This window comes from Somniosus microcephalus, unplaced genomic scaffold (assembly GCF_052327205.1).
Source record: "Somniosus microcephalus isolate GS21.2 unplaced genomic scaffold, FLI_Smic_1.0 unresolved_chr1, whole genome shotgun sequence".
Classification (NCBI taxonomy): Eukaryota; Metazoa; Chordata; class Chondrichthyes; order Squaliformes; family Somniosidae; genus Somniosus; species Somniosus microcephalus.
In genome coordinates this window covers 169015844-169042816 of record NW_028225179.1, presented here as the reverse complement: position 1 = coordinate 169042816, position 26973 = coordinate 169015844, and the positions used below count along the sequence as shown (strand labels likewise).

General features: G+C 49.2%; 3 protein-coding genes and 1 pseudogene across 3 annotated transcripts in view; 2 read left to right on the top strand and 2 right to left on the bottom strand.

Moving 5' to 3' along the window:
- The window catches only part of LOC147096531 (uncharacterized), a 44729-nt pseudogene extending 20032 nt beyond the window's left edge, over positions 1-24697 (top strand).
- LOC147096528 (NACHT, LRR and PYD domains-containing protein 3-like) overlaps positions 1-26973 on the bottom strand; it is a 582546-nt gene that overhangs the window by 149885 nt on the left and 405688 nt on the right. The gene's annotated exons all lie outside the window — the stretch shown is intronic.
- The window catches only part of LOC147096530 (uncharacterized), a 90678-nt gene that overhangs the window by 24173 nt on the left and 39532 nt on the right, over positions 1-26973 (top strand). The gene's annotated exons all lie outside the window — the stretch shown is intronic.
- LOC147096532 (uncharacterized) lies at positions 10130-19472 on the bottom strand. The gene is made up of 3 exons (XM_085974183.1): positions 19378-19472; positions 18220-18390; positions 10130-15081 (listed from the first exon to the last, which is right to left on the bottom strand). The coding sequence occupies exon 3, from the start codon at positions 14970-14972 to the stop codon at positions 13335-13337; it is 1638 nt and encodes a 545-aa protein (XP_085830309.1). The 5' UTR covers positions 14973-15081; positions 18220-18390; positions 19378-19472; the 3' UTR covers positions 10130-13334.

Sequence of the window (26973 nt, the reverse complement as noted above, 5' to 3'; positions counted from 1 at the left end):
GCGTACTGGGGGTTGGCATGGAGGAGGTGAACCTTCTCTACCAGGGGAGCCGTTTTGTGGGACCTTACATGCTTCCTCAGCAGGACGGGCCCTGGGGATGTCAGCCAGTGTGGTAGTGAGTTACCGGATGTGGACCTCCGGGGAAAAACAAACATTCGCTCATGGGGGGTTGCGTTGGTGGCTGTACACAGCAGTGACCGGATGGAGTGGAGCGCATCGGGTAGGACATCCTGCCAACGGGAGGTCGGAAGGCCCCTAGATTTTAAGGCTAGGAGGGCCGCCTTCCAGACCGTCGCGTTCTCTCTTTCAACCTGTCCGTTCCCCCGGGGGTTGTAGCTGGTGGTCCGGCTTGAAGCAATACCTCTCATGAGCAGGTACTGACGGAGTTCGTCGCTCATGAAGGACGAGCCCCGGTCGCTATGAATATAGCTGGGAAAACCGAACAGAGCAAAGAGGTTGTGCAGGCATTTAATGACCGTAGCGGTGGTCATGTCCGGGCAGGGGATGGCAAAAGGGAAACGGGAGTACTCATCAACTATGTTGAGGAAGTACACATTGCGGTCAGAGGAGGGGAGGGGCCCTTTAAAGTCGATACTCAGGCGCTCAAAAGGGCGGGTGGCCTTGATCAGGTTTGCTCTGTCAGGCCTATAGAAGCGCGGCTTGCACTCTGCACAGACTGGGCAGCTCCTGGTCATGGTCCTGACCTCCTCGATGGAGTAAGGCAGGTTGCGGCCCTTAATGAAATGGAAGAACCTGGTGACCCCCGGGTGGCAGAGGTCGTTGTGGAGGCCCCGTAGTCTATCGATCTGCACGGTGGCGCATGTGCCTCGCGATAGAGCGTCTGAGGGTTCGTTGAGTTTCCCTGGCCGGTACAAGATGTCGTAATTGTAGGTGGAAAGTTCGATTCTCCACCTCAAAATCTTGTCATTTTTGATTTTACCCCTCTGCTTGTTGTTGAACATGAAAGCAACTGAACGCTGGTCAGTAAGCAGGGTAAATCGTTTTCCAGCCAGGTAGTGCCGCCAGTGGCGCACCGCCTCCACAATGGCCTGGGCCTCTTTTTCCACAGAGGAGTGTCTGAGTTCGGAGCCCTGGAGGGTTCGTGAAAAGAAGGCCACGGGTCTTCCCGCCTGGTTAAGGGTAGCGGCCAGGGCAAAGTCGGATGCATCGCTCTCCACCTGGAAGGGGATGGACTCGTCTACCGAGTGCATGGTGGCCTTGGCAATGTCATCTTTTATACGGTGAAAGGCTAAGCGGGCCTCCGCCGTCAGGGGGAAGGAAGTGGACTTGATAAGTGGACGGGCTTTGTCCGCATAATGAGGGACCCACTGGGCGTAATAGGAAAAGAAGCCCAGGCACCTTTTGAGGGCCTTGAGACAGTGGGGCAGGGGAAGTTCCATCAACGGGCGCATCCGGTCAGGGTCAGGACTGATGACTCCGTGTTTCACCACGCAACCAAGGATAGCGAGGCGGGCTGTGCGGAATATGCACTTTTCCTTGTTGTACGTGAGGTTTAGGAGTTGGGCCGTGCGGAGGAACTTATCAAGATTGGCGTCATGGTCCTGCAGGTCATGGCCGCAGATGGTCACGTTGTCCAGGTAGGGAAACGTGGCCTGTAACGCATTCTCGTCGACCATCCGGTCCATCTCCCTCTGGAAGACGGAGACACCGTTGGTGACGCCAAAAGGAACCCTGAGGAAGTGAAAAAGGCGGCCGTTTGCCTCGAAAGCTGTGTACTGGCGGTCCTCAGGGCGGATAGAGATTTGGTGGTATGCTGCCTTGAGGTCAATGGTCGAGAAAACGCGGTATTGCGCTATCTTATTAACCATGTCGGCTATGCGGGGGAGGGGGTATGCGTCCAACTGGGTGTACTTGTTGATAGTCTGGCTGTAGTTGATGACTAGGCGCTGCTTGTTGCCAGTCTTAACGACTACCACCTGGGCTCGCCAGGGGCTGGTACTATCCTCAATAATCCCCTCTTTCAGGAGCCGCGTCACCTCAGATCTTATGAAGGATCTGTCCCCGGTGCTGTATCGCCTGCTCTTTGTGGCGATAGGCTTGCAGTCGCGGGTGAGGTTGGCGAACGGGGGGGGTGTGTGATTTTGAGGGTGGAGAGACTACAGGTGGGGCGCGGCGGGCAATTTAAAAACTGCTGGTTGCAGACAGTGAGCGGGGGAAGAGGTCCACCGTATGTCAAGGTGACACTCTTAAAGTGACAATGAAAGTCCAACCCCAGTAGAACGGCAGCGCAGAGATGTGGCAGGACGAATAGCTTTACATTTTTATATACGGAGCCCTTCACCGAGAGGGTCACTACGCAGTAGCCGCCGAAGTCTGCTGAGTGGGATTTCGAGGCCATGGAGATCCGATGGCGCGTTGGCCGGACCGAGAGGGAATAGCGCCGTACTGTATCAGGGTGTATGAAGCTCTCCGTGCTCCCGGAATCAAAAAGGCAAGTTGTGGCGCGGCCATTTACCTGGATGTCCATCGTGGACCTGGCTAGCTGGTGGGGTCTGGATTGATCCAGCGTGATGGAGGCCGCTGTGGAGTCGGTAGCGTCGCTGTAGAACCCCGGTGAGGCGGCGGTGGGTGAGTCGGGGGCCCGTTGGCAGAATGGCGGACAAGATGGCGGCGTCGGAGAGGAAGGACAAAATGGCGGCGCCCATGACGATCCCGATCCCCACGAGGCTGGAGGGAGGCAAGATGGCCGCTCCCACGAACCGCACGCGGCGCTGCTGGAGGTAGGGGTCTTCTGACTGCTGCAGACGCCAGCGTAGTGTCCCTTCTTACCGCAGGCAGAGCAGACCGCGTTTTTCGCCGGGCAGCGCGCCCTGGGGTGTTTGGTTTGGCCACAGAAATAACATTTCTGGCTCGGGCGGGACATCGCTGCAGCAGTTGAGGCCAGGGCCCGTGGCGGCACCGCGTCCCAAGGTGGCGGCGGCTGCGGCATCCATGAGGCGGCCGCGTGGTCCGGGGAGTAGGCCTCCATGTTCCGGTGGGCTACGTCCAACGAGAGGGTGAGTGAAATCGCCTTCTTCAGGTCGAGCTCGCTACTTTCCAGCAGTCGCTGCCGTCTGTGAGTGGACCTGAGGCCCGCCACGAGGGCGTCCCGGATGAGCTCCTCCGTATGTTCCGTGGCTGTTACTTGCTTGCATTCGCAGGCTCGGCCGAGTTCCTTCAGTGCCCGTATGTATGCTTCTGTGGGTTCCCCGGGCTGTTGTTTGCGAGACCCCAGGAGATGTCTTGCGTAAACATAGTTGACCGGGCGTGCGTATTGCTCCTTCAAGATGTCGATAGCCCCCTGGTAGCTCGTAGCGTCCCGGATAAGGGCAAAAGCTCGGTGGTTTACTTTAGAGTTCAGCACCCTGAGCTTGTCGGCATCGGCGGCGACGGTCTCGCCGGATGCAGTCAGAAAGGACTCAAAACAGTGCAGCCAGTGCGAGAACTTAGCAGTCGAGTCCGGTTCTTGCGGGTCGAGTTCCAGGCACTTGATCTTAAGAATCTGCAGCATCGTTTTTTTTTTTTCAGTAGTTAATAAAATTGATGCGCTATCAATTCTAATAAAAGGCTGGGCAGAGTTCAGAACGACAGGCTTTTATTAACTACTGAATTGCACTTCAGACAGATCAGGACTATGCCTCTAGTGGACGACCGAATGCCAGGAGCTGCCATGCGGCCGCTCTTATACTCGGTAGCCCAGGGGCGGAGTCAGCTGAGGCATAGTCAGGCACAACAGTGAAACAAGAGTGAATGACAACAACAACAACAACAACAGTGAACACAGTGAACTACAGTGGTTTACCACAAACCTGAAGTTTAATTTGTCACCTGCAACATATATTAATCGATTGTGCTTTAAAAATTGGTTGTAAAATACTGTCCTTAAATTCCTTTCTGAATAAAACATCCACAGAGCCTTATAATGGTCTTTTAGCTTATATTTAAAATACTCTTTTAGATTGATTCTCCACCCCTTAAAAAACAGAGCATTCCTTCTTTCCACAATCACGACTCTGGCAGACTCTCCTGCAATCCCCATCTCAAAATTGAGTCCCACGGGATTCCCCTTCTTGCCGTTCGGTCCCCACCCAGCAAAAAAGCTTCACACAACTGTCGAACATAGTACTTAAAGTCATTTAACTGTGGACATAACACCAGTAAATGGGACAGAGTCTCATCCTGTGTCCCACACATTGGGCAAGTTGCCGCCTCCACTCGTCCAATCTTGCACAAGACCGTCATGGTAAAAATCCGGTTATGAGCCAATTTGAAATCCAGTTCAATCCATTCTGGGCATTTAAAATTCGCCCACACTCCCTTCCAAATCCTGTTAAAGTCCAGCTGTGGGTATATACTCTGCCAAAACTCCTGACCAGCAGGTGTCTTGAATCTCCATTCTCTGAATACCTCATAGAAATCTCGAGTATTACAGTTGTCAAATTGGACTAACTCTCCCCCTTTCTCCAGTTCAAAGCTTGGAAAAGCAGGACGCATTTTACTTCCTTTGGAGATTTCCGCATTTATTTCTTCCATCCAATCCTGTGGCATTGCCCTCACAATCTTCTCATACATGATTCCTGTTGCTTTTCCTTCTACCTCCTGATCCTCCTCCCACACCATGTCCCTCACTATCGCTTCCGGCAACCAACCTGAAATCACCTCGTATAATACATCTTTCACTGATATAATCCCAGCTTTTATAAAAGCTTGATTAAATAAAACCTCTCCTTCAATGTTGACCCACCTGTTCAAAAATAAAGGCTGTTCTAAAAATTCCTCAGCCCCCTTGGGCATAAACTGCACACTTTTTAAAAATTGAGCCCAAGTCTTTACAACCCCCTTATAAAACCTAGGGAGAAGCTTGATCGATTTCAAAAACCTATTATTATTCCATATACAATATCCCCAGCCCTCCTCATCCACTTCGTTTTAAAAAATGCTCAAAACAACTCTTCCAAAAACTTGAATTTGACTTCTGAAGAAATCTCTTCACCCATTTGATTCTAAAGGATTTTTTCTTCAAATCAATATCTGGGAAGTTGAGTCCTCCCTGATTTCTCCGTCCAATGATGGTATTGTAAGCCACCAAGGCTGGTTTCCCTTCCCATAAAAATCTCACACAAGCCTCTCGGATGGACTTTTCTGCCCACTCAGGAATATCCTCCACCGTCAATAAGTACCATAGCTTAGATAGCAGGAGAGCAGACACCACTGTCGCTCTTCCTTGCACTTTCCACCACCTTCTTTCCCATCTTCCCAAAATCTTTTTAATTTTCATAACCTTCGGTTCCCAATTTAATCGATCCACTTCTTCCCTGTCTTTCTTGCACCCCATATGCACCCCCAGAACTTCCAAAACCTCCACCACCTTAAAGGGACATTCCCCCAACCATTCCCCCCTACCCCACCCTGCAACCAGGCATTGGGACTTACTATAATTCACTCTGGCACCTGAAGCTCTACAATATTCCTCCACTACCTCCATAGCTTTCCTCACTGACTCCCCATTTCTCAATGTTAAGGTTGTGTCATCTGCATATTGGTGTATCACCGACATCAGCTGGGTACCACAATCCCAACTACACCTTGTTTCTTTTGCATCATGTAATCTAATGGTTCTGCTACCAATGTGTACAGCAGTGGGGACAGGGGACAACCCTGTCTCACTGATCTCTGTATCGGAAAATACTTGGATAAAAAACCATTACATTTAACACAGCTAAATATGTTTGAATAAAAAATCCTTATCCACTGAATGAAATTTTCCTTGAAACCAAATGCTTCCAAAACCTTCAATAAAAACTCATGAGAGACCCTATCAAAGGCTTTCTCTTGATCTATCTTTAATACATAAGCCTCCCTCCCACTCTCTTCCATGAGCTCTATCGCATCTCGGATTGAGACCGCAGAGTCTGCGATGTCCCGGCCTATGACTCCATAGGACTGAGAGGACCAAACTATCTCCGGTAACACCTCCTTCAAACGATTTGCCATAACCCTCACCAAGATCTTATAATCCACATTTAATAGTGTGATGGGCCTCCAATTCTTCAGATCCCGTCTATCCCCTTTATTTTTATAAGCTAAGCTTATGATACCTCTCCTCATAGATGGGGCCAGGCTTCCCTCAATTTTAATTTCCTTAAAAACTCCTAAGAGCAATGGACTTTAAATCTCGAAAAATTCCTTATAAAATTCTGCACTTAGTCCATCGGACCCTGGGCTTTTCCCCCCCTTCATTCCACTTATTGCTATTTTTATTTCCGCTAATCCTACTTCTTTATCACACATGCTTCTCTCATCCTCCTTTAAACCCTTTTCAATAAAAGCAGTAACCTTCTCCATCTCCAAATTGGAAATGTCTTCTTTTGTATATAGCTCTTGATAAAAGCAGCTAGCTGCCTCCAAAATCTCCTCACTTTCATGAATGATCTTCTCCCCAACCTTCAACTCCCCAATTAACGATAATCTCTGTCGCAGCTTCTCTTGCTCTAGAAAATATCTAGTGCATCTTTTGCCCTCCAATGCATCTCTAGCCTTTGCACGGAGAATGGCCCCCTTGCATTTTTCAGCTTGCAATAATTCCCACTCTTCCTTTAGCACCCGGAACTTAGTCTCAGCTCCCTTATCCCCTCCGTCAACTGCTTTACAGACATCCGTAAACCTTTTGTTTATATTCTCTTCTCGATGCCGGTTAGCTGCCTCCCTCTTTTTCCCATAACGTACCGAAAAAACTTTTACCTCTTATTTGAAATTGTCCCACCAAACTCTTCTTTCTTTCAAGAACAAAAGTTCCTTCCGAGCATTCTTTATTATATTTATAATCCCTTCTTTATAAGCACTTTCCTTCAGGTATTGATTGTTTAAAATCCACACCCCTGAACTGATCTGAACTCTGCTGTTCCTAATTCTAAGAACCAAAGCCGAGTGATCACTAAAAAATACTTTTTTATAATAAATCTCCATCACCTCCGAACTTAACCCTTCCCGCATTAACACAAAATGTATTCGGCTCTGTTTTAAAACATCACCCACCCAACCTGCTCTGGAGAACTCCCTTTTTATGGGGTTCCGGTCCCTCCATAAGTTTCTCAAATTTAAATATGCCATCATTTTTATAATCATCCCTCTGGAGTTATCCTCTTTAAAAGGTCATCTGGGCTGAAATGTCCATCCAAGATAAAAATACATTAAAATCCCCCACTATATAAGGATTTTCCACCTCTGCCACTTCAGTGAATAACCCCCGAAAAAACTTGCGACGCTTGCAATGGTCATTCGGTGCATAGATATTAAAAAGATCACAATTAAATCCCTCCAATTTTACCCTTAGCCGTAAAAATCTCCCCTCAGTGTCCTTGTCCACCAAGGCAACGTTCTCTTCTATGGACGGACTCACCAAAACAGCCACCCCTCTACGGTTATTGTTTGCACAACTTGCAAACACCTCTCCCTTCCAAACCTTCTGAACTCTTTCTAGAATATCCTCATCCCAAAAGGTTTCTTGCAGACACAACAAGTCCGTGCCTTTAAAACCCTGCAACAACTGCTGCAATTTCTTCTCACCCCTCAGTCCATTCACATTGATCGAGACCAATGTAATCATGGCTCCAAAGAAGGGAAGTATGCTCAATAATCTCCCCATCATTTAATCTCTGGCTCTTCCCTCCTCTCATGCTCCTTCTCAACTTTTCGGGCAGCTGTTGCTTTTTCCTGCAGCCTCCGGCTCTTTTTCCCCTCCTGTTTGACCCCTCCCTGCTGTTTCTCCCTCCTTCTGCCCCTCACTAACCTTTCCCTTTCCACATGATGCCACCCCATCCCCGACTTCCATGTCTCTGTCCCCCTCTAATTCCTCACACTCAAGCTCTTCTGCAGCCCCCTGTGCCTGCTCCCCATCAGATACATAATCCTGCTCCCCGTCAGATACTTCATCTCCCATAGAGAGTCTTCCTGCTATCGCAGTTTCTCCCGTGCTGCCCCCTTCGACCACGTCTCTACATCTGACCCTTGCACCTTGTTCCCTCACTCCATGGGACAATGGCGCACCTAAATTGTTCCCTTCTGACGTCTCTATCTCGCCAATCCCATTCTGCTGTCCCTTTAAGGCTCCTGCCTCTTGCACCCTCTCCCCGTCCTGCCCCCTCCCGCTCACCAAAATATCCGACTCCCCACCTCTCCCCGGAGCACTCACTTCCACCACACATGCCGCTCCTGCCTCCTCTCCCCCCGCAGACACCAGACTCCCCAGGGGGAGCCGAACTGCACTAAGGCTCGAGTCTGCACTCGACCCTTGCTGCCCGCTGCTGTCTTTGTTCCCCTCCATAGCACTCACCGTGTTTTCCGCCATCTCCATCTCGATCTCCGCTCCGCCAACCTCTGCCTCTTCCTGTGCTCCTTTTTCCTTCATTTTACCGGCTGTGTCCTCCGACTGCACCGCACCTCTGGCCATTCCACACTCCTCTCCTGCTCCTTCTCCCATCTCATCACTCATTTTGCTCCCTTCCACCACACACTCAGCGGGCGGGGCCTTTACGACACACCCCACAGCTCTCCACCTTGCAGCTCCGTGCGATATGTCCCGACTCACCGCAATTGTAACAATACAAATCAGGACAGTTTCTTACGAGATGGTCATGTCCCAGACAATAGTAACACACCTTTACTTGGTTATCATGCAGCACACGAAAGTACTGCACTCCTTCCAGTGTCTCGAACTTCATACTGTAAGGCAAAGACCTCACCCCCTCTGGGAACCGCACCTTTACATACCGGGTTCCGTCTGCTACCCGTGTTCCCGGATAGTACCTCCTCTTTATTTCGGAACAGATTTTAATGTCCCACAACTCCAACTTTTTGCTCAGCACTTCATTCTTGATGTATACAGGCAAGTTCAAAAAGGAAACCACCACCTCCTCTGAATATAGCAGAGTCACCTCCAAAAATTTCTCCCCAACTTACAGACTGAGCAGCAGTTTTTCCACCTCCTCACGGCCACTGACCGTCACCTCAAATCCCACATTTGGTTTTGGTCGGCAGGCAAAACAGCTTCCCTCACCACAGTCCTCATGAACCGCCTGGATTATATCCCAGGCTCGAATCTTCTTATCTTCACATTGCACCACCACCGTATTTTCTTTACCAAACCTCCTGAGGTCCCGGCCCAAATCTTTGGGCCTTTTTTTTCCCCTTCCCACCACAGTTTCTTCCCGAATAAAATTCCTCTCGGGAACATTGTCCTGAGGGGCCCGGCCCTCCGGACCCCTCAGCAGCCATCTGGCTGTTTTTTGTGGGCCAAAAAGGCCCTAAAAACTGAAAACAACACCCCAAAACCCACCACCAACTTTTTACAAAACTTCCTCCAACACCCAGCTGCAATTAGGCAACCAGCCACACCTGGCTCACTCCTAGCCCCTCCCACCTAGAGAGTGCTACCCACTGAGCCCCAGCTGACACAAGGGAGAGAGTACAAGAAAAGATTAGTGGGTAATGTAAAAGGGAACCCAAAAATCTTTTATAAACATCTGAAAAGTAAAAGGATAGTTAAAGGAATGGTGGGGCCGATTAGGGACCAAATAGGAGCTCATCATACGGAGGCAGAGGGCGTGGCTGAGGTACTGAATGGGTACTTAGCATCTGTCTTCACAAAAGAAGAGGATGAAGTTAATGTCGCAGTAGAGGAGGGGGGAGTAGAGAAATTGGATAAAAATGGATAGAAAGGAGGTGCTAAATAGGTTGTCATCACTCAAAGTTAACAAGTCACCCAGTCCAGGTGGATGCATCCTAGATTGCAGAGGGAAGCTAGGGTGGAGATAGCAGAAGCTCCGACCACAATCTTTCAATCTCCCTCAAATATATGGGAGTGGTGCCAGAGGACTGGAGGATTGCAAATATCACACCGTTTAAAAAAAGGGAAGAGGGATAAACCTGGTAACTACAGGCCAATCAGTCTAATGTCAGTGGTGCAGGTGGGCATCCTTTACCTGGTTTACGGTAATTTACCTGGTCAGGCAGCCTTTGCCACTGCACTGTGGCCAATTCCAATCAGTGGTTTCGAATCGCTAAAACCGCCCCCCTCCAGTTCTGACTGGAGGAACTTATAATTAATGATATATTAAAAACGGACAAATGGTCTGGATGCAAGAAAGTGAATTTTTATTAAAACTAAAGAAACTACACCACACCATCAAAGTAATCACGGTAAAATTGCTTAACAGGGGAAGGCAGACGGCAAAAATGAGGGATAAATGGCTACAATGTTAACCGTACAATCTTAGCAACATTTCCCTTAAAATTACCACCCCTTTACTTCTCACTAGATTGTCTTGCTAGTGGGTCAAAGCCTTGCTCACCTGCAGTCCAAAGAGTAAAAGAGACAAAAAAGCGGCAGAGGACTTCCTGGGCTTAATCTTTATACCCTGAGAGTCCCTGCTGTTTTCACACCGAAAAGGTCCGTGCGCAATTTCGCGCTGAAAAGTCCGAATACACAAGAGAAGGGCTTTTACCTTCCTCCATTCATACATGGAGACATCACGTAGTAGAGTCAATTTCAGTGAATGGATGTGTGTTAACAACCCATTGTGCTTGCTGTCCGATGATTGGTTGATTCAAACGGGCTACTCCCCAGTGTAAACCAGCAGCTTGTAGGTTACTGGACCCACCCAATACCACAGGGTGACTGACAGCTCGGGCTCCATTCAAACTTACTACAGGGCAGCGCTGAGCTTTTCATATGCTAACAGCCTGTCTGTCCTTCTCTGCTGCCTTTTAAATTCTGTTTCCATGAGGTCTGTTCAGCCATTTTTATGCTCTGGGCAATTTAAACAGTCCAAAACTCAAGAGTACATCTTTTAATAAAATGTACAATCTTAACGTGTGCGATTTTCACAAAGTTCTTTGATTCCAGTGTCCAAGTGCTGCCTAGCTTACAAGCTTTTTAACGCAGCCTTTTGCGGTTCTGGGTATGTTTTAAAACATTGTCCAACCCAGAGACAATTTAAATCACACAAGTCTTCGTCCACGATGTAGATTAATATTTCCCGATCTTCGGGGGCTGAGGGGATTTTGCGACCCCTACAGTGGTGGGTGAATGACTAGAGACCATTGTCAAGGACAAAATTAATTCTCACTTGGGCAGCACGGTGGCATAGTGGTTAGCACTGTTGCCTTACAGCGCCAAGGACCTGGGTTCGAATCCGGCCTCGGGTGACTGTCTGTGTGGAGTTTGCACATTCTCCACGTGTTTGCGTGGGTTTCCTCCGGGTGCTCCGGTTTCCTCCCACAGTCCAAAGATGTGCGGGTTAGGTTGATTGGCTATGATAAATTGACCCTTAGTGTTAGGGGGATTAAATACGTGGGGTTACAGGGATAGGGTGGGATATGTGTTGGTGCAGGGGTTACAGGGATCGGGTGGGATATGTGTCGGTGCAGGCTCGATGGGCCGAAATGGCCTCTATCTGCACTGTGGGGTTTCTGTGATTCTGTGTGGAAGCATGGATTAATAAGGGGCAGCCAGTATGGATTTGTTAAAGGTAAATCGTGTCTGATTAACCTGATTGAGTTCTCTGATGAAGTAACAGAGGGTTGATGAAGGTAGTGCAGCAGATGTTGTATATATGGACTTTCAAAAGGCATTTGATAAAATACCACATAAGAGACTTACTCTGAAAATAGAAGCAGAGGGAATTAAAGGGCTGATGGTAATTTGGGTATATAATTGGCTAAGGGAGAGGAGGCAGTGAGCAGTGCTGAGGGATGTTTTTCTGACTGGAGTGAAGTATGCAGTGGGCTCCCCCAGGGGTCGGAATTAGGACCATTGCTTTTCCTGTTATATATAAATGACCTGGACTTGGGTATAGGTGAACAATTTCAAAGTTTACGGATGATACTATTTACTGTGTTGCCAAGTTTTGTGAGTGTAGTTCAGAAGGACAGAGACAGACTGTGAAATGAGCAGACACAAGGCAGATGACATTAAATGAGGATAAGTGTGAAGTGATGCACTTTGGGAGAAACAACAGGGAGAGGCCGTATAATCTAAATGGGACTATTTTGAGGGGGTGCAAGAGCAGAGGAACCTGGGGGTCCATATTCACAAGTCTTTGAAAGTGCCACGGCAAGTTGGTGAGGCGGTTCAGAAAGCATATGGGATACTTGGCTTTGTAAATAGTGCCATTGAATACAAAAACAAGGAAGTTACACTAAACCTTTACTAATCACTAGTTAGGAACATAGGACAGGAGGAGGCCATTCAGCCCCTCGAGCCTGTTCCGCCATTCAATGAGATCATGGCTGATCTGTGACCTAACTCCATGCACCCGCCTTTGGCCCATATCCCTTAATACCTTTGGTTAACAAAAACCTATCAATCTCAGATTTAAAATTAACAATTGATCGAGCATCAATTGCTGTTTGCGGAAGAGAGTTCCAAACTTCTACCACCCTTTGTGTGTAGAAGTGTTTCCTAATTTCACTCCTGAAAGGTCTGGCTCTAATTTTTAGACTATGCCCCCAGTCCTAGAATCCCCAACCAGCGGAAATAGTTTCTCTCTATCTACCCTATCTGTTCCCCTTAATATCCTGAAAACTTCGATCAGATCACCCCTTAACTTTCTAAATTCCAGGGAATGCAACCCTAATTTGTATAATCTCTCCTCGTAACTTAACCCTTGAAGTCCAGGTATCATTCTCGTAAACCTACGCTGCACTCCCTCCAAGGCCAATATATCCTTCCTAAGGTGTGGTGCCCAGAACTGCTCACAGTGCTCCAGGTGTGGTCTAACCCGGGTTTTGTACAGCTGCAGGGTTTTGGCCTCAGCTGGAGTCTTGTGTACAGTTCTGGGCACCACACTTTAGGAAGGATGTCAAGGCCTTGGAGAGGGTGCAGAGGAGGTTGACCAGGATGGTACCAGGGATGAGGGACTTCAGTTATGTGGAGAGACTGGAGAAGCTGGGATTGTTCCCCTTAGAGCAGAGAAGGTTAAGAGGAGACCTAATAGAGGTGTTCAAAATGATGAGGGGTTTTGATCGAGCAAGTAGGGAGAAACTGTTCACTCTGGCAAGTGGGTCAGTAACCAAAGGTCACAGATTTAAAATAGTTACTAAAAGAACTAGAGGGAAATGAGGGGAATTGTTTTCACACAGAGGGTTGTTCAGATCTGGAACGCACCATCTGAAAGGATGCTGGAATCAGGTTCCACAGGAAATTTCAAACAGTAATTGGACGAGTCCTTGAAGAGGACTAGTTTGCAGAGTTCTGGGGATAAAGCTGGGGTGTGGGACTAAATTGGACAGCTCTTTCAAAGACACGATGGGCCGAATCACCTCCTTCTGTGCTGTTAGATTCTATGATCAGTGTGAAGTCGCTGGTGTCCCTTAAGGATGTTAGAGCTTTTAAAGCTCTTCCCACAGTCAGAACATTTAAAGAGCCTCTCGTCAGTGTGAACTCGCTGATGTCTCAGCAGGTTGGATGACTGAGTGAATCCCTTCCCACACACGGAGCAGGTGAACAGTCTCTCCCCAGTGTGAACTCGCTGATGTACCAGCAGGTTGGAGGGCCGAGCGAATACCTTCCCACACACGGAGCAGGTGAACGGTCTCTCCCCAGTGTGAACTCGCTGATGTAACAGCAGGTTGGATGACCGAGCATATCCCTTCCCACACACAGAGCAGGTGAACGGTCTCTCCCCAGTGTGAACTTGCTGATGTACCAGCAGGTGGGATGACTGAATGAATCCCTTCCCACACACAGAGCAGGTGAACGGCCTCTCCCCAGTGTGTCGGTGTTGGTGTCTCTTCAACTCCCCGGAGCTTTTAAAGCTCTTCCCACAGTCAGAACATTTAAATGGCCTCTCATCAGTGTGAACTCGCTGATGTGTCAGCAGGTTGGAGGGCCGAGCGAATCCCTTCCCACACACGGAGCAGGTGAACGGTCTCTCCCCAGTGTGAACTCGCTGATGTACCAGCAGGTGGGATGACTGAATGAATCCCTTCCCACACACGGAGCAGGTGAACTGCCTCTCCCCAGTGTGTCGGTGTTGGTGTCTCTTCAACTCCCCGGAGCTTTTAAAGCTCATCCCACAGTCAGAACATTTAAAGGGTCTCTCGTCAGTGTGAACTTGCTGATGTACCAGCAGGTGGGATGAATCAATGAATCCCTTCCCACACACGGAGCAGGTGAACGGCCTCTCCCCAGTGTGAACTCGCTGGTGTGTCAGTAGGTGGGATGACCGAGTGAATCCCTTCCCACACACAGAGCAGGTGAATGGCCTCTCCCCAGTGTGTAGGAGCCAGTGTTCCTTCAGCTCCTGGGGGCTTTTAAAGCTCTTCCCACAGTCTGAACATTTAACGGGTCTCTCATCAGTGTGAACAAGCTGGTGTCCCTTCAGTTCCCTGGAGCTTTTAAAGCTCTTCCCACAGTCAGAACATTGAAATGGTCTCTCATCAGTGTGAACAAGCTGGTGTCCCTTCAGATGCTGAGCACTTTTAAAGCTCTTCCCACAGTCAGGACACTGAAATGGTCTCTCATCAGTGTGGACAAGTTGGTGTTGCTTTAGTTCCCTGGGGCTTTTAAAGCTCTTCCCACAGTCAGAACATTGAGATGGTCTCTTATCAGTGTGAACAAGCTGGTGTCCCTTCAGATACTGAGCGCTTTTAAAGCTCTTCCCACAGTCAGGACACTGAAATGGTCTCTCCTCAGTGTGAACTCGCTGGTGTGTTTGCAGGTGGGATGAACAAACAAATCCCTTTCCACACACGGAGCAGGTGAACAGACTGTCCCTGGTGTGACTGCGCCGTTGAACTTCCAATGCAGACAGGGAACTGAAGCCCTTCCTGCCGTCCCCACCTTTACCCGGTTTCTCCCCGGTGTGACGGTGCACGTGTCTCACCAGGTCAGGCGATCGGCTGAATCCGAGTCCACACACCGAACACGTGTGCGGTTTGTCTGCGTTGCGATCCCTGCTCTCTCCTTCCATGTGCAAAGGCCGATGATATTCAGGTCCTGATGAATCGAGCGACTCTGTCAGATCTTGACGTGATGTTTGGTCTGAGCTTCCCGCCTGCAACTGCTCCACTTCTATAACCCTGTAAATTGAGATCAGAAAAGGATCAGAGGCAAACTGTTGTTTAATTTTCCCCTTTCCAAACCTAGGGGCAGTGAAGCTGATTTTCAGGCCCCAGCTGCTGCACAGGTTGGTTGAAAGGATCAGCAGTAATGGCGGCTGTAATACCCACAAGCCCCCGCGCTCCAGAAAGCACTCTGTTGAATCTGAGTCCCGCGCATGTGCTCATGGCCCCTGCGCTCTCCCTCCTGCTCTACAATCGCCCGTCCCGATCGGTCCGCAACACGCATGCTCAGCACACAAAACCCCGCGGTTGGAACATCGGGCGTGCATGCGGAGCCGCAACATCTCATAGAGTTTTACAGCACAGAAAGAGGCCCTTCGGCCCATCGTGTCTGTGCCGTCCATCAATCCCTGTCCAGTCTAATCCCATTTTCCAGCATTTGGTCCATAGCCTTGTATGCAATGGCATTTCACGTGCTCATCCAAATGCTTCTTGAATGTTGTGAGGGTTCCTGCCTCTACCACCCTTTCAAGCAGAGAGTTCCAGATTCCACCCACCCTCTGGGTGAAAAAGTTCCTCCTCAAATCCCCTCTAAATCTCCTGCCCCTTACCTTGAATCTATGCCCCCTTGTTATTGACCCCCCTACTAAGGGGAAAAGTTCCTCATTATCTACCCTATCTATGCCCCTCATCATTTTGTACACCTCAATCAGGTCCCCCCTCAGCCTTCTTTGCTCCAATGAAAACAACCCCAGCCTGTCCAGCCTCTCTTCATAGCTGAGGCGCTCCATCCCAGGTAACATCCTGGTAAATCTCCTCTGCACCCTCTCCAATGCAATCACATCCTTCCTATAGTGAGGCGACCAGAACTGCACACAGTACTCCAGCTGTGGCCTCACCAGCGTTTTGTACAGCTCCATCATAACCTCCCTGCTCTTATATTCTATGCCTCGGCTAATGAAGGCAAGTATCCCATATGCCTTTTTAACCACCTTATCTACCTGTTCCGCTGCCTTCAGGGATCTATGTACATGGACACCAAGGTCCCTCTGACCCTCTGTACTTCCTAGGGTCCTATCACTCATTGTGTATTCCCTTGCCTTATTTGTCCGTCCAAAATGCATCACCTCGCACTTTTCAGGGTTAAATTCCATTTGCCACTTTTTCACCCATCTGACCAACTCATTTATATCTTCCTGTAGCCTGAGGCTTTCCTCCTCACAATTTACCACCCCACCAATTTTCGTGTCATCTGCGAACTTACTGATCATACCTTTTACATTCTCATCCAAATCATTTATGTAGATCACAAACAGCATGGGACCCAGCACCGATCCCTGAGGTACCCCACTAGACACAGGCTTCCAAGTCACAAAAGCAACCTTCGACCATCACCCTCTGCCTCCTGCCACTCAGCCAGTTTAGGATCCAACGCGCCAAGGCACCCTGGATCCCATGGGCTCTTACCTTCTTGACCAGTCTCCTATGCGGGACTTTGTCAAAAGCTTTACTGAAGTCCATGTAAACCACATCCACAGCATTTCCCTCATCCACACACCTAGTCACCCCCTCAAAAAATTCAATCAGATTTGTCAGACATGATTTACCCTTGACAAAGCCATGCTGACTATCCCCGATTAATCCTTGCCTCTCCAAGTGGAGACTAATTTTGTCCCTCAGAATTTTTTCCAATAATTTCCCTACCACAGATGTTAGGCTCACCGGCCTGTAATTCCCTGGTTTATCCCTGCTACCCTTCTTGAATAATGGTACTACGTTAGCTGTTCTCCAGTCCTCTGGTACATCCCCTGTGGCCAGAGAGGTTCTGAAAATTTGTGTCAGAGCCCCTGCAATCTCCTCCCTTGCCTCACACAACAGCCTGGGATACATCTCGTCCGGGCCTGGGGATTTATCCACTTTTTGGCCTGCTAAAACCGCTAGTACCTCTTCCCTCTCGATGCTAATATGTTCAAGTATGTCACAGTCCCCTTGCCCGATTTCTATGTCTACATCATCTTTCTCCATAGTGAACACAGACGCAAAAAATTCATTTAAAACCCCGCCTACATCATCTGGCTCTACACACAGATTGCCACTTTGGTCCCTAATGGGCCCTACCCTTTCCCTGGTTATCCTCTTGCCCTTAATATACTTATAAAACATCTTAGGATTTTCCTTTATTTTGCTCGCCAGTGTTATTTCATGGCCCCTCCTCGCCCTCCTAATTTCTTTTTTAAGTATGCCCCTGCACTTTTTATACTCCTCTAGGGCTTCCTCCGTCTTTAGTCTTTTGTAACTGCCAAAAGCCCCCCTTTTTTTCCTAATGCATTTTTGTATATCCCTTGTCATCCAAGGTTCCCTTTGCTTGTTGGTCCCACCCTTGACCTTTACAGGAACATGTTGGCGTTGTACTCTCTCTATTTCCCCTCTGAAAGCCTCCCACTGCTTTGATGTGGATTTTCCTATAAGTAGCTGCTCCCAGTCCACTTTGGCCAGATCCTGCCTTATCATATTAAAATCGGCCATCCCCCAATTTAGAACCCTTATTTCCAGGCCGTCATTGTCTTTTTCCATGACCACCTTAAATCTCACCGAATTATGGTCACTGTCGCCAAAATGCTCTCCTACTGACACTTCCACCACTTGCCCGGCTACATTCCCTAGAATTAGGTCCAGTACCGCCCCCTCTCTTGTAGGACTTTCTACATGTTGGCTCAAAAAGCTCTCCTGGATGCACTTTAAGAATTCTGCACCCTCTAAGCTGAAATCTAAGTTGAAATCCCCCACTATTATTACCCTATTATTTTCGCACTGCTCTGAGATTTGCCTACATATCTGTTCCTCTATCTCCCCCTGACTGTTTGGGGGCCTATAGTACACTCCCAGCAAGGTGCTTGCCCCCTTTTTGTTTTTAAGTTCTACCCATATGGCCTCATTAGAGGAACCCGCTAATATATCATCCCTCCTTACAGCCGTAATCGACTCCTTAATTAATATTGCAACACCCCCTCCCCTTCTACACCCCCCTCTGTCTCTCCTGAAGATTCTATACCCCGGAATATTGAGCTGCCAGTCCTGACCCTCCCTCAACCATGTCTCCGTGATAGCAACAATATCGTACTCCCATGTGTTCAACAACAACTTCAGTTCATCCACCTTATTTGCACATCTGGTACGCGTGAGCGGCTCAGGTGGGGGCGAGTCGGTGTTTCGCCTCAGCTGCCAGGGAGGTGCGCATGCGCAGGACGACCCAACATTCTTCCTGTCAGCAATCACTCCCTCGTTTCTTTAATAAAAACAGAAAATGCTCAGCAGGTCAGGAAGCATCTGTGAAGAGAGAAACAGAGTTAACGTTTCAGGTCGATGACCATTCGTCAGAACTGCTTGCTCTTTAGTGTCAGCCAGTGGCTTAGTCGGTAGCAATCTCGTCTCTGAGTCAGAAAGTTGTGGGTTCATAGTCCCACTCCAGAGACTTGGGCACAAAAATCCAGGCTGACGCTCCAGTGCAGTGCTGAGAGAGTGCGGCACTGTCGGAGGTGCCGTCTTTCGGATGAGATGTTAAATTGAGGCCCTGTTTGCTCTCTCAGGTGGATGTAAAAGATCCCATGGCATTATTTCAGGAAAGAAAGACTTGCATTTATATAGTGCCACCAGATATCCTAAAGTGCTTTACAGCCAATGAAGTACTACAATGAAGTAGTCACTGTTGTAATGTGGGAAAGAGCAGGGGAATTATCCCCAGTGTCCTAGCCAATGTTTATCCCTCAATCAACATAAAAAATGATAGATTATCTGGTGATTATCACATTGCTGCTTGTGGGACCTTGCTGTGCGCTAACTGACTGCCGCATTTCCTACATTACAACAGTGACTACACTGCAAAAGTACTTCAATGGCTGTAAAGTGCTTTGGGACGTCCGGTGGTGGTGAAAGGCGCTATATAAATGCAAGTCTTTCTTCCTTCGCTGGTCTCACCAGCGACCTCTTCTGGCGGTTGGTGGATTGACAGCCGAGATTCCGCGCATGCGCACAGGGAGCGGCGGTTTGGGTCGAGTCCGGCACACCGACCCCTCCCGGTCACCAAGGGTAATGACCGCGCATGCCCAGAGGAGACCAAACCCCCCTCACCCACTCGGAGTTGCGCCTGCGCACTCGGATCCTGTCGGACGGAGTCGGCGCGGGGCCATTCCGGAGAAAGGCCTTGGTGTCGGTTCCAGAGTCGCGATCGGTGACGCGAAGTGAGTTTTCTCCGCTCCGATTGGGTGGAGAATGGCGCGGGGTGGATCGGGAGAGAATCGAGAGAAATAGAAAAACCTCAGAGTCCGCGAGGCCCCGGACCGAGCGGCGGCACTTGGACGGTGAACGTGATCTCCTCGGGGAAACGTCACCCGGGCCCGCGGCCTGATTGACGGCAGCTTCCCACCAATAGGGAGCGAGCGGGGCGGGGCTGGAGGAGCGAGCCGGCGGCGGTTCCTCCAACCAATCGGGGAGCCCGAGGGGCGGGACTAGCGGCACCCAGTGGGCGGGGCTGGAGGAGCGAGCCGGCGGCGGGTCCTCCAACCAATCGGGGAGCCCGAGGGGCGGGACTAGCGCCGGCTGATTGTCTGATCCGCGGGGCAGCGAGTTTCTCCAGTCCCTTGTTCAGGGCCCGGGGCCCGGGGAGGCTGTGGGCCTTTATTCCCCGCATTGGACACAAGGCTCTTTGTCTCACAACACACTGGCTCAGGTTTTAATAGAGACTTTTTAAATTCATCAATAAGAGCAGATAAACCTCGTGCTTCTGTGGAACAAACTTTCGAATATTTTATAGAATCATAAAATGGTTACAGTACAGAAGGAGGCCATTCAGCCCGTCGAGCCTGTGCCGGCTCTCTACAAGACCACTTCAGCGAGTCCCACTCCCCGCCCTTTCCCCGTAACCCTGCAATTCTTTTTCATTCAGGTACTTATCCAATTCCCTTTTGAAAGCCATGATTGAATCTGCCTCCACCACCCTTCCAGGCAGTGCATTCCAGATCCTAACCGCTCGCTGAGTAAAAAAGTTTTTCCTCATGTCGCCTTTGGTTCTTCTGCCAATCACCTTAAATCTGTGTCCTCTGGTTCTCGACCCTTCCGCCAATGGGAACAGTTTCTACTCTGTCCAGACCCATCATGATTTTGAACACCTCTATCAAATCTCCTCTCTACCTTCCCTGCTCTAAGGAGAACCACCCCAGCTTCTCGAGTCTATCCATATAACTGAAGTCCCTCATCCCTTATCCCTGGAACCATTCTTGTAGATCTTTTCTGCACTCTCTCTGAGGCCTTCACATCCTTCCTAAAGTGCGGTGCCCAGAATTGGACACAATTCACCAGTTGAGGCCGAACCAGTGTTTTATAAAGGTTCATCATAACTTCCTTGCTTTTGGATTCTATGCCTCTATTTATTAAGCCCAGGATCCCGTATGCTTTTTTAACCGCTTTCTCAACCTGCCCTGCCACCTTCAACGATTTGTGCACACATACCCCCAGGTCTCTCTTTCATGCACCCCCTTTAGAATTGTACCCTTTAGTTTATATTGCCTCACTTGGTTCTTCCTACCAAAATGTATCACTTTGCACTTTTCTGCGTTAAATTTCATCTCCCACATGACCGCCCATTCCACCAGCATGTCTATGTCCTCTTGAAGTCTATCACTATCCTCCTCACTGTTCACTTTACTTCCACGTTTTCTGTCATCTGCAAATTTTGAAATTGTGCCCTGTACACCCAAGTCTAAATCATTAATATATATCAAGTAAAGCAGTGGTCCTAGTACCGACCCCTGGGGAACACCACTGTGTACCTTCCTCCAGTCTGAAAAACAACCATTCACCACTACTCTCTGTTTTCTGTCACTTTGCCAATTTTCTATCCATGTTGCCACTGTCCCTTTTATTCCATGGGCTTCAACTTTGCTGGCAAGCCTATTATGTGGCACTTGTCGAACGCCTTTTGGAAATAAATGTACACCACGTTAACCGCATTGCCCTCATCAACCCTCTCTGTTACCTTATCAAAAACTCAATCAGAATCAGAGCGGCCGGGCCCGGCGGACGTGCGGCCAGAGCCCCGGCACCAGGAAACCCAGGGTGCAGCGCCTCCCCCATCCGAGCCGCCGCTTCCCAGTTTCTTCAGCCGGTTCCACCGAGTCCGAATCGGGAAAAGGACAGGAGCCAGGCTCCCAGAATGGCCCGCGGCCCCGGGGGGCATGCGCACTCTCAGCGGGGAAATCAGCGCATTGGATAGAGCGGTTTCTGGGGCACGGGGGATTGTGGGTGCTGCGGCCACCATTAGACAGCGGCTGTCGGGAAGAGTTTTATTTCAGGCTGACGGAAGGTAGGTCCCTGGCCGCCTGTGTAGGTCTTTTTGTTGCTTCATTGTTGAGGATGTAACTAGTAAAATAGATAAGGGAGAACCAGTGGATGTTGTGTATTTGGACTTTCAGAAGGCTTTCGATAAGGTCCCGCATAAGAGATTAGCGTGTAAAGTTAAGGCACATGGGATTGGGGGCAAGGTATTGACTTGGATAGAGAACTGGTTGGCAGGCAGAAAGCAAAGAGTTGGAATAAACGGGTCTTTTTCCGAGCGGCAGGCAGTGACTAGTGGGGTACCGCAGGGATCGGTCCTTGGACCCCAGCTATTCACAATATATATTAATGATCTAGAGAAGGGAACTAGATGTAATATCTCCAAATCTGCAGACGACACAAAGCTGGGTGGGCGTGTGTGCTGTGAGGAGGATGCTGAGAAACTACAGGATGATTTGGACAGGTTGGGTGATTGGGCAGAAGCATGGCAGATGCAATATAACGTGGATAAATGTGAGGTTATCTACTTTGGTGGCCAAAACAGGAAGGTAGATTATTATCTGAATGGCAATAGATTGGGAGAAGGGGAAGTGCAACGAGACCTGGGTGTCCTTGTGCACCAGTCGCTGAAGGTAAGCATGCAGGTGCAGTAGGCGGTTAAGAAGGCAAATGGTATGTTGGCCTTCATAGCGAGAGGGTTTGAGTACAGGAACAAGGATGTCTTGCTGCAGTTGTACAGGGCCTTGGTGAGACCACATCTTGAGTATTGTGTGCAGTTTTGGTCGCCTTATCTGAGGAAGGATGTTCTTGCCGTGGAAGGAGTTCAGCAAAGATTCACCAGGCTGATACCTGGGATGGCAGGAATGACGTATGAGGAGAGATTGGGATGATTGGGCTTGTACTCGCCGGAGTTTAGAAGAATGAGAGGGGATCTCATTGAAACTTACAAAATTCTGACAGGACTAGACAGACTAGATGCAGGAAGGATGTTCCCGATGGTCGGGGAGTCCAGAACCAGGGGTCACAGTCTAAGGATAAGAGGTAGGCCATTTAGGACAGAAATGAGGAGGAATTTCTTCACCCAGAGAGTGGCGAACCTGTGGAATTCTCTACCACAGAAGGCAGTAGAGGCCAATACATTAAATATATTCAAGAAGGAGTTGGATATATTTCTTAAGGCTAAAGGGATCAAGGGGTATGGGGCGAAGGCAGGAACAGGGTACTGAATTTGGATGATCAGCCATGATCGCATTGAATGGCGGAGCAGGCTCGAGGGGCCGAATGGCCTACTCCTGCTCCTATCTTCTATGTTTCTATGTTTCAGTTGGAGCTGGAGTGGAGATGGAGGAGAAGCTGCTGGGTTTAACCCCCAGTACTTCTGAGCCCAGGAGGACCCAACAATTTCCAATGTGAGACTGTCAAGGGAGGTGGATTCTAGGGGAGATTAGGTTGTTACACAGACACTGTCCGTACAATGTAAAAGAGTATTGTTTTAGGAACAAGTATTTCTGTACAGGCTTTTAATCCAGTTTACATCTACAGATTTGTTTTAATTCATTCTTGGGATGTGGGCGTAGCTCGCAAGAGCAGCAAATATTGCCAATCCCCAGTTTCCCGTTGAGAAGGGGGTGGTGAGTCACCTTCTTGAACTACTGCAGCCCGTGTGGTGAAGGTATTCCCACAATGTTGTTCGGTAAGGAGTTCCAGGATTATGACCCAGCAACGATGAATATATCTGAGTCAGGATGGTGTGTGACTTGGAGGGGAACTTGGATGTGATGGTGCTCCCATACAACAGCTGCCCTTGTCCTTCTAGGTGGTGGAGGTTGTGGGTTTTGGAGGTTCTATCAAAGTTCTGGTCGAGTTGCAGATGTATAAAGTTCCTTTCCTTCGCCCCCTCCCCCTCCCACTCCCACCTCTCTCTCTCCTCCCATAGAGGCCAGAGTCTTGTGTAGGCCCAGACCAGGTGGCGGATTCCCTTCCCTGAAGGACATCAGTGAACCAGTTGGGTTTTTATGGCAATCCAGCAGCTTTCATGGTCACTTTTTTCTAGTGCCGGCCCCACAATTGACCAGATTCATTGAGCTCAATTTCACAACCTGCCTTTGTTTTCTTGTGGGTTGTCTCTCACGCTCCCTGTTTTATATTAATTTTACAGGGCACTGAAAGGGGAGGATTTACAAACAGGAAACTCAAACCAAACATCACTTCAAGACCTGACAGAGTCACTCGACTCATCGGATCTGAATATCATCGGCCTCTGAACATGGAAGCAAAAAGCACCGTTCACAGCGGGGAGAAACCGTACACGTGTTCTGTGTGTGGACGAGGCTTCAGCCAACCCTCTGACCTATCGAGACACAAGCGCATTCACACCGGGGAGAGGCCGTTCACCTGCTCTGAGTGTGGGAAGGGATTCACTCAGTCATCCAACCTGCTGACACACCAGCAAGTTCACACTGGGGAGAGGCCGTTCACTTGCCCTGTGTGTCGAAAGGGATTCACTAATTCATCCAACCTGCTGATACACCAGCGCATTCACACCGGGGAGAGGCCGTTCACCTGCTCTGAGTGTGGGAAGGGATTCACTAATTCATCTGACCTTCAGACACACCAGCGTGTTCACACCGGGGAGAGGCCGTTCACCTGCTCTGAGTGTGGGAAGGGATTCACTCAGTCATCCAACCTGCTGACGCACCAGCGAGTTCACACTGGGGAGAGGCCGTTCACCTGCTCTGAGTGTGGGAAGGGATTCACTAATTTATCCAACCTGCTGATACACCAGCGAGTTCACACTGGGGAGAGGCCGTTCACCTGCTCTGAGTGTGGGAAGGGATTCACTCAGTTATCCCAGCTGCTGACACACCAGCGAGTTCACACTGGGGAGAGGCAGTTCACCTGCTCTGAGTGTGGGAAGGGATTCACTAATTCATCCAACCTACTGAGACACCAGCGAGTTCACAATGATGAGAGACCGTTTAACTGCTTGGACTGTGGGAAGTGCTATAAAGGTTCCGGTGAACTGATATGCCATCAACGTGTTCACACTGACGAGAGACCATTCAGGTGTTCGCACTGCGGGACTGGGTTCAGGCAGTCATCTGAGCTCACTATACACCAGCGAGTTCACACTGGGGAGAGACCGTTCACCTGCTCCGTGTGTGGGAAGGGATTCACTCGTTCATCCACCCTGCTGAATCATCAGCGAGTTCACACTGGGGCGAGGCCGTTCACCTGACCTGAGTGTGGGAAGGGATTCACTCAGTCATCCACCCTGCTGACACACCAGTGAGTTCACAAGTGACTGCAGGGGTTGGATTCTGTTGTTGCTGCTGTTAATCACATCCAGGACTGAACCATGTTCATTCTGACAGGTGGGGATTGTTTCTGCTGATGTTAATAACTCCGGGAACTGGGCTGGAGTTTAATATTCTGGATATATGTCAAATAAACCAGCTTTGTTTTAAACACATTGTTGTAGATTTTTGCCTTTCCCACCTGAGTGTTTAGCATCACCTGGCTGGAGCTCAAAGGACAATCTGGGGGAGGATCGTACGGCGGGAACAGAACTCCAGCCTGGACACAGTCCTTCAGGGCCACACTGAGAGGGGCAAACGGCACTTTGGTCTTTCTTGTCTCTCTTCACTGACAGCAAAGTTGCCGTGCGGGTTAATCTCGAGGCGTGTGAGAAACGTGTCCCAGCCGCTCTCTGCCATGGTTCAGAGCTCCCAGGCACGGAACAGAAGGCTCCTTTAGGAATGTACCCCAGTGCTTTTTTTAATCGCCTTATTAACCTGTGTTGCTACTTTTAGTGGTTTGTGTACCTGTATCCCTGGATCCCTCTGCTCCTCCAGCCCATTTAGACTCTTGGGGAGAAATTCGGTGGCACCCCTTTGGGTCGCTAACGTCGCCGGGGCTAATTTTAGTCCCCTGAAAAAGTTAGCGCCCCTGTGCATTAAATTCAGTGGTAGCGCCCCAAGCAGGAGGCGGGGTGCTACTGGAAGCGCTCCCCTCCCTCTTGGGGCACTACCAGTGAATTTTGTGGCGCTTCGTGCAACAGCGCCACGCCTGTCGGCACATAAGAGCATAAGAAATAGGAGCCTGCTCCACCATTCAATAAGATCATGGCTGATCTGATCCTAACATCAAATCTACTATCACTCTCCATCCCACCCGAACCCATGTGATCTCCCGGGAGAGGTGAAAAACCAGATAAAAAACCCAATGGCCAATTTGGGAGAAAAAATCTGGGAAATTCCTCTCCGACCCATCTAGACGATCGAAACTCGTCCAGGAGATCACTCTGTCCCTGTATTTCCTGCAGTACTTACCTTCTGTAAAAGGTGATCTCCACCCCAGCCAGGAACAGGCCCAATTTACTCTTGAAGGACTCCTAGCTGGCAGCCTGTTCCCGAGGTCTCCACTAATCCCTGTGAATAGAACCATCTCCTGAAATCTAACACAGAATTAGAACACAAGAAGTAGGAGCAGAACCTGGGCCCGCTCCGCCACCCAAAGGGCCATGACCAATCCAAACCTAGACTCATGTCCGATTTCCTGCCCGCTCCCCGTAACCCCTAATTCCCTTTACTTCTAGGAAACTGTCTATTTCTGTTTAAAATTTATTTAATGATGTAGCTTCCACAGCTCTCTGGGGCAGCAAATTCCAGAGACCAGCACCCTCTGAGTGAAGAAGTTTCTCCTCATCTCAGTTTTGAAAGAGCAGCCCCTTATTCTAAGATTATGCCCCCTAGTTCTAGTTTCACCCATCATTGGGAACATCCTCACCGCATCCACCTGATCAAGCCACTTCACAATCTTATATGTTTCAATAAGATCACCTCTCATTCTTCTGAACTCCAATGAGTAGAGTCCCAATCTACTCAACCTCTCCTCATATGTCCATCCCCTCATCCCCGGGATTAACCGAGTGAACCTTCTTTGTACTGACTCGAGAGCAAGTATGTCTTTTCTTAAGTATGGACACCAAAACTGTATGCAGTATTCCAGGTGTGGTCTCACCAATACCTTGTACAACGGCAGCAATACCTCCCTGTTTTTATATTCCATCCCCCTAGCAATAAAAGCCAACATTCCATTGGCCTTCTTGATCACCTGCTGCACCTGCATACTAACTTTTTGTGTTTCGTGCACCAGGACCCCCAGATCCCTTTGTACTGCAGTACTTTCCAGTTTCTTGCCATTAAGATAATAACTTGCTCTATGATTTTTCCTGCCAAAGTGCATAACCTCACACTTTCCAGTATTATATTCCACCTGCCAAATCTCTGCCCACTTACTTAGCCTGTCTATGTCCCTTTGCAGGTTTTTTATGTCCTCACTCGCTACTTTCCCTCCCATCTTTGTATCATCTGCAAACTTTGATATGTTACACTTGGTCCCTTCCTCCAAATCGTTAATATAGATTGTAAAGAGTTGGGGTCCCAGCACTGACCCCTGCGGAACACCACTAGTTACTGATTGCCAGTCTGAGAATGAACCATTTATCCCAACTCTCTGCTTTCTGTTAGATAGCCAATCCTCCACCCATGCCAGAATATTACCCCCAATCCCGTGATT